Source organism: Morone saxatilis, unplaced genomic scaffold (assembly GCF_004916995.1).
Source record: "Morone saxatilis isolate NCDOM2014 unplaced genomic scaffold, NCSU_SB_2.0 Contig24, whole genome shotgun sequence".
NCBI classification, from domain to species: domain Eukaryota; kingdom Metazoa; phylum Chordata; class Actinopteri; family Moronidae; genus Morone; species Morone saxatilis.
In genome coordinates, this window is record NW_023339807.1 from 26,313,653 (window position 1) to 26,321,526 (window position 7,874).

Consider the following 7,874-nt stretch of genomic DNA (forward strand, 5'->3'; position numbering starts at 1 on the left):
TAGCCAAAGAAAAATGTACAGATGCTTTTCTCCATTGAGTTTGTTAGTCTACAGCTCCAGAACCTCAGTGAAGTCTGATACCAGCAGTGTTTTTCTCTCAAAATAAGGTTTCACAAAGCTAAAACAACAGACATTTTTTTATCAAACTCTTAACTGAACAGACACAAAGAAGTGTCTTAGTGTTCAGAAAACTGGCTTCATGCCACCATTTGTTGCTCGGTGCATGGTGGCCCACTGTATCAGAGCATGAGCTGAAAATGTGTCTCAGGCTTACGGTGAATTTGTGCTGTGAGTGGATGTTTAATAAAAACAGTTGTGCGTTTTCTTACGTTTGTATGAGCCAGCGATGCCAGACTGTGTGAGGCAGCGCTGCAGCTCGTCCACTGAGATCTGTCCATCCTGTCAGGGTTTCAGAAAAACAGAAAGAGATGCACTATGCCACAAAACAATTCGATAACAATCAGCAAACTGCACAGAGGTCTGACAAACATCAATACCCCAATATTGAATTACTGCAGTTGCTCGTATGGTTTAATCTTGTGGGGGTGTGTTACCTGTCAGCTACGCTGAGAAAAGATGCCATAGAGCGGATCCTGATGCTGCAGAAGAGAGAGAGAAGATGAGACGAGGAGAGAGAGGAAAAAAACAATAAAGTCTGCATTTCATTTCCACTCTAAACATGATTCATCCCTGTAGCTGGTTGTGCCACAGTCTGAGAGTCTTAAACCATAAAGTAACCTCCCAATCAGCAAGAGTATGGAAGGTCTTCAATGTACAGTGGTTACCAAAAATATAAACCTCTTGAAGACGCACATTGCCTTAGTAAAAGGTTCAATACCACCCAGACAGAAAGAGCAGACCCTCCTGCACACTGGCATCATGATGAAGGTCTACTTTGTGGGTTTAAATGAAGAAACCGCTTTCAGGAAGCTTTGTTGCCTTTCTGTTATCATCTTTCCTGTTACCTAACAGGGATCCAATGCAGGGTGCAGGCATCTGTGTGACAGTTCAATCTGATCTTTGTGCAACATTTGAGTCATTCACTTTATCTCCAATAAGGCTGCCTAAATGCTTGTTCAAGTACAAACTCTATTCCTCGCATATATCTGCCAGCTGCATGAATTTACAATGTCCACCAGCCTCGACTCGTGTGTGGTGATTCGTGTGTGTGATGGTGTGTGTGTGTGTGTGTGTGATGGTGTGTGTGTGTGTGTGTGTGTGTGTGTGCCCCACCCTTCCTCACCCCAAACTTATTGTAATTCCACCGTAAACTGTGCAAACAATAGCTTGCCTTAGTGCTAAAGTATCGGCTAAAAAAGGTTGACAGACGATTCCAACAGTCAAAGAATTTAAGGCAAAACAAAATACAAAAGCAACATTGTTAGAAGGTTTCCTAGAAAACAAAATGGGTGCTGTGCTGTAAACCCGCAAGGCCACCAACATTTACATTTTTGAGGGACTACAATGCTACTTCTGCTACTTTATACTACAATAGATTCTCAAAACTGTAGTTAAAGCTGCACTTTTTGTCATGTCAAAACAACCAATCAAAGCCGAGGATGCGAGAAAGACGCTTTGGGTTGGAGGCCTGAAGATAGTCTCACCCCAGGGTCCCAAAGTGTTCCTGGGAATGAGACAATCAACTATGTTTCTCGGCTCTGATTGGTTGTTTCCATTCAGGCCCTGCCAGAGGAAGCTTCATGTCGTACACAGACTACTACTCGTGTACTGCTGACACTATATAGTGAAAGCTTCAGTTTCAATGACTTACTGCAGCTTTAAGCACAGTTAATATATTTATTTGTTGTGTTGCTATTTTCACTTCAGTAAAATACTAGAACACTTCCTCCACTACTGGCACAACAACAGTATAACCTTAAAAAGATGAACTTTATAAAGTTAAATAAATGTCCTAATGTGAAGTAAAGAGCACTTCATGCTCAGTTGTATTAAATCCTTCCTGTTTTCTGCACATTGAAGTCAGTGAACAGAGAATAACACCTGCAACCTGCAACCTGCAGCTTTTATACTTCATTTCATTCACCTCGACCGACTTCCGCACTGTTTGTCCCCGGGACGGTGGTCGACATGTTCAGATACATGTTTGTGTCACAGTTTAACGTTAACTTACCGGTGCTGGAGCTCCACCGGGGCCGGCGCCGTATCCTGGGTAAGCCATCTGTTCTAAAGCCTCTGAAACGGGGAAGACTGCTCGGGATCTGCGCTGCTGTTGTAACCTCTGAGGGTGTGACTGTCCGCTAATGCGCACAAACACCGACCACCGAGGAAACCTGAGGTCATAAAGTGTTAAATACCCTGGAGGCTGCTGGTTGCGAACCCTGGTTTAACCCGGGATCAATCGGGACAAGAGGAAGCTGCAGGAAAGGTGAAATGTTTGAGATGGTTGTTAAATGTCCCGTTTCCTCACCGCTGCACTCTGATTGGCTGCGAGTGACCACGTGGTTCTAATAGACCAATCAGATCACAGAGCTGGATAGGAAACATTAAAAAAAAGCCTTTCCAGTAAAAACAACAACACACAACAATAAACACAAACAGACACACACTGGCCTTCTACAGAGCACAGGCCAGCTGTAGCTTCTGTTACTGACTACAAGCTCTTATTACACAGTATGGGATACAAATAACACAATAATGCACCATTTATGATGTCAATGTAAGGGTAGCCCCACCTTAAATAAGTTATTAATGACTCATAATGCGGTTACAAGTTTGTTTACATTCATTTGTATGACTGTTGGTACAAAAACAGCTTATATTTATTATAAACTCCACTAGAGGAAAAACACAAAATGCAGATTACACTTTTACGGTCCCAACAGTTACCATAATGTGTGTTTTACCTTCCTTACAGACAGCCAATCAATCTGCAGAGACTATACTGCTTCATAGTTTGTGCAACACCTTTGTGGTTGGCAGTTATGTGGCAGTACTGATTTACTGGATATCAGCTGTTCCCAGCCACATAAAAATCCTTCACAATGAATATGCCTCCTTATTAATAATGAACAAATGCCTTTTCAATAATAGGGAAACCTATGAATGAGCTTTCAATGAAAATAAACCAACAAACAAGCGTTAGTGCTATTAATGCAAACGTTTTTGCTTGGATAATGATAACCTAAGTTGAAACTTTTTGTTTTTAATATTCACTCAAATTAGGCTCCAGAATGCTTAAAATCAGCCTCAATCAGAAAAGGAAAGGACTGGCTGACAATATCTGTTATTATTGAGGAGCCAGTCCCCACAACCCTGAGGAACCCTGGTGATCTGAATAACTGTCAACTCAGAGGAATTTCACATTCAGCTAAAGTGAACCTTTAACATTAGAACATAACAATATGAAATATATGATCGGGGGGTTAATGTGAAATATATTTCATATGTAGTAATTGTCTTAATACGTGAAAAACACAGGCATGATCCTTTAATAGAAAGCATTACATCAGTACCTGAGACAAGCTGCCCAATCAGCTTGCTCTCTATAGTGACTCATACAGTCCCGCTGCGTCCAGCTCTGGTCCAGAGAAAACCCATCTGATGCTCCGTCTTTGATTTCAGAGGCAGAGCTGAGAGGAAGAGGAGGGCAGGGAGACCGCACACACTGGTGGAGGGAACTAAGGATCGAGCTCGGGCCGGGATGCACAGACTGAATCCTGACTGTTGGGTTTGGTCACCAAGACCTCCTCCGTGTCTCATTCCTCAACATTCAGGGAGCTTCACTTCGGCCGTGCTGAGACACCAAGAGGAAGAGGAGGAGGAGGAGGAGGAGGAGCAGGAAGAGGCAGGAGAGCATCCTGCTGTTTGCTGCTACACTACAGGTAGGTTAGTTAAATGTTATTGATGTTTTGTGATTGTTTCGGATGCTGTTATGTACTTATGTGTGACTGTCTTATATCTCTTTTATTTTCTTCTGCATCTTCTGATCTCAGTGAGACTACCTGATTAAATAAAGGTTATAAAAATGAACTTGTTGATCCTGTTCAACAACCTCCCACTCCCTGTCCCGCTTCGTGTACATGCATGTTGTGTGTGTGTGTGTGTGTGTGTTGCCAGTATATGCAGATGACTGGTGACTACATTCCCAGTCCAAACCCAGCGGGTCTCATCAGCAGGTGCAGGAAACAGACGGATCAGACATATGATTCAGCCATGACGTGCAACTCGAAGCCAAGCCCCTGCATTAATGCATGTTTGGACTGTTAAAGTGGGAATAAAAGGCCTTTTTATGGAGAATAATGATGATTTATTTTAGATTCTGCAAACTGAAATACAGAGCCATCCTTAATTAATTTCCCCCTGGGATTATTAAAGTATTTCTGATTCTGATTCTGATTAATAAGCTTTACCATTTTATTTATCATCACTTTTAAGACAAACTAATATGGGATACTCGTTTCGATACTTGAATATCCAAATGTACGTATACAGAATACACTTCAGGACTCCATTATCTCCATTTTTAACCTGAAGTGTCTTCTGATTGATGTTTTATATAATGAATGTTCCTGTTTTCCTTCATGTGTCTGCTTTGTCCCTGCGTAATGTACTTCTTTTACTGTCTTTTTATTTTGCAAGTCATTGTGTTGTATTTATGTTTTATTTAAGATGTTCATTTGACATTTTTTATTATATATTCTCAATATATAACTGATTCTGATAAAGTATTTGCAGGGCACTGTTGTGAATGAGAGCTTTGCAGGGTTTTTTTCTCTAAGTAAATAAAGGTTTCTATCCAAATAACAGCATGCCAGGTTGACCTAACACTACCTGGCAATGATAACTCTGCCTCTTTTATGTCTGTGTGTTTGTTTCCTATTTTTCATGCATGTTTTATTCTTTTTTGAACAAAAAAATGCAATAATAGTATATATATTTCTTACAGTGAAAACAAATCCAATCAATATACTGTTTGACCTTACATGGGAAGAGGTGAATTGTAAAACACTGTGAATAAAAGCACCTTTGAAATGCACTCCATTTTTCCGAAATAATATAAATTGTTCACCATTACTGGATGACAATGCAAAAAGGGTTCCTAAAAAAGGCAGAACCAAACTAAATGAACAATGTATATCAATATCTGTCCTGAATGTTTTAAAATACATCTTAGTTGTTTTAAATGTAGCTTATAAGCTCAGAGGATATGCCCTTTATATTGTTAGCTATCAGTAACTGATCACTCTGCTTCTCTCCTGATGCTGCAGGTTGTGATCGTGTCATCAGACAGGCTGCTGATGCTCAGTGGTCCTCCTCCGAACCTGCCACCCACTCAGGGATCCCCAGCAGCTCAGGCCTGGCTCGGCGGGGTCCAGGTGCTCCTTCCTCACAGCATCCAAAAACACTGATCCATGCCGATGGGGGAAACGAATCGCGGCATTTCGTTGGTGGTCATTGCTGGGGTCATCCAGGGATGGAGACCCGGGGATGTGTATGTGTTTATGGGCAGAGGGAACCAGAAGGTTTGGGTCCCAACTGGCCTGGATCTCCATATGTCTACTATGGAGGTGAGTGTTCACTGGATGATCTCCAAACTGTTCTTTGTAAATCAGGTTTTTATATCTTAGCCTATTTAGGGGAAATAAAGATTAACATGTTCCATCAAGGCAATTATAGGCAGGCACAAAAATAAAATGCTATCAAAATAAATGCTGCTATTTTAGTTAAAGTTAGAATGTAGTTAAACCTTGTGCTCAATCTAAAAACCTCTTAAAATGAAAACAATATTTGCATTAATTATTAAATAGCCGCCTGACATGTTTTTTGTTTTTTTTTGGATAAGATATCAGTTAATCATTGCTATCAAATAAAATGCTATTTCATGAAAATAAAAGAGTTGCCACAAAGGCCTTTACATAAATAATATCATTACCTCTTATCAATGCAATTCAACGTTTATTTCTTTGCAGACGATACAATTTTATGTGACGCTGGTGAAACTCCAGCCCAAGCTCTGTCTCATCTCCTGTCTGCCTTTGATGCCTTCCAACTATCACTCCTTAATCACAGACTAGTCTTAAATGCAGAAAAGTCCAAATATATTCTCCACCTCCACCAGAGTCTGTCTTCCTCCAATTAATCTCAATGAGACTGCCTGATTAAATAAAGATTTTTAGAAAGTTATTTCTGGAATTGCTGATTGAAACCAAAAGGTGAATCAGCAGGTTTCTCAGCATCTGGCAGAAATGGAGATACAACACAGAGCTAAGCAATGGCAGGGGCTTTGGAGCAAAAACTTTAAACCAGTTAGATGTTGTGGACATCTTCAGTATCTGAATAACGTGGAGGTTACGGGCAAATGCTTATAACAAAATGCATGTGTTTGCTTGATGCAGTGAGGAGGAACCTGGTGGTTGGAGTGGAGGTGGTGGAGGAGGTTGCTGTTGAAGACACTCTGGAAGTAATGTAAGTACTATATTAATGATTCCGACATTTAATCGCACCACTAATGCAACTGTTCCCTAACTCTATTAATTCTACTACTTATTTTTTGTATTTTTCTCTTCTCAGAACAGAGGACATATATACAGATGATCTCCTGGATCCGGAGCTGCTGCAACACACCCAGCTGTACCCCACATGAGCCCAGAGTAACTTCCACTGTGTGCACTGTTAATGAAGATATCATTCTAATATATTTGTCAAATGTGTTGTATTTTGTATATTTTTGCCTACTATTGTTGTGTAGGTGTGTTTTTGACATGCTGTTTGTCTTTTTTATTTATAAATGAATACCACTGTCAACTTTGATTAATAAGATTTACATAATCAAACAAAAAAAATAAAACTAATAATTATGACTTGTTATGACTTGTCCTTATTTAAAAAATATATAATATAATATAATATAATATAATAATATATAGTGCTTACAGGTGTAGTAGACTTGACAACATCCATCAACTGGTTTGGATTTGTGGATATTGGAGCATAATTTAATTAATTAATTTAATTCACAGATTAAATAGTAGATCTGTTTTTGTTTTGTTTTTAGTTTCTGTCTACTTCTTTATTTATTTCTGTTATTTAAAGATCGGGTTCTACATACTCCGGTACTCTGGGTGGCGGTATGCAGCTTTAATCCTCCAATAAATACAAAGAAGAGGAAGATTACGTTATAACATCTCGTCAAACATGGCGGTCGCATATTCAGGGAAAACAAAACACTGATGATTTCGGGGCAAACTCTCGTCTTATTTGGATAAAAATCGTAAAATGTCGGAAGTGTTAGGAACACAAACCGTTGAGGACCGACTGGAGCGGCTGAAGGAGCTCACAGAGTTCACAGAAAACTGTAAGAAACAGCTCGACGAGATATTCACAACGCTGGGATGGTCTCCAGACTACAATGACTCCAACCATGTAAGTTCATTTTACTTTAGATTTTATTTTTATTTTTTTATTTGCTAACATTTGCCATTAACGGTATTTAATGAATACAAAACATAGTGTTATTTTTAGCTTTAATCAGCCTAATGTACCCCTTTAAAGATGCTGTAAGTTCCCATCATCTAATGCAGTTTTGTTGTGGTATAACAGTAATGTTAAATGTGTTGTATTTTCACTGTTTGCTGCTTGTAACTTTGTAATCTTTGTTTTTTTTTCTTTGTATTTTATGCCTGTTTATACCTGTGCTCCTTCCAAATGCTAAAATCCATAATTTAACACATTATGTACCTATCAACTTTTATTGTATAATCACAGCGTTTTTCCACACATATGTTTTATTTTAATAGTCTAAAGGAATTGTGCAGTTTGAAATACAAATGGATTTAAACGTGTGTTAATATGACCACACATTAATTCTCAACATACAGACAATCCTTGCCTGGCAGTGATGTGTGTGTGTGTGT

At 39.3% G+C, this 7,874-nt stretch overlaps 4 protein-coding genes across 4 annotated transcripts in view; 3 read left to right on the top strand and 1 right to left on the bottom strand.

The window, feature by feature from the left end:
- The window catches only part of LOC118336550 (sorcin-like), a 6,435-nt gene extending 4,256 nt beyond the window's left edge, over nt 1–2,179 (bottom strand). Inside the window, 4 exon segments of the mRNA XM_035673219.1 lie at nt 115–118; nt 330–399; nt 555–599; nt 2,132–2,179. Of these exon segments, the coding sequence (XP_035529112.1) occupies nt 115–118; nt 330–399; nt 555–599; nt 2,132–2,179 (167 nt within the window).
- LOC118336472 overlaps nt 1–7,874 on the top strand; it is a 744,338-nt gene that overhangs the window by 399,811 nt on the left and 336,653 nt on the right. The window lies entirely within an intron of this gene.
- Nucleotides 3,662–6,775, top strand: LOC118336551. Its single transcript, XM_035673220.1, has 4 exons — nt 3,662–3,842; nt 5,229–5,528; nt 6,357–6,426; nt 6,532–6,775. The coding sequence occupies exons 1-4, from the start codon at nt 3,662–3,664 to the stop codon at nt 6,602–6,604; spliced, it is 624 nt and encodes a 207-aa protein (XP_035529113.1). The 3' UTR covers nt 6,605–6,775.
- snrnp48 (small nuclear ribonucleoprotein 48 (U11/U12)) overlaps nt 7,124–7,874 on the top strand; it is a 4,698-nt gene continuing 3,947 nt past the window's right edge. The window contains exon 1 of the mRNA XM_035673140.1: nt 7,124–7,383. Within this exon, the coding sequence (XP_035529033.1) occupies nt 7,237–7,383 (147 nt within the window). The 5' untranslated portion in view covers nt 7,124–7,236. The remainder of the gene's footprint in view (nt 7,384–7,874) is intronic.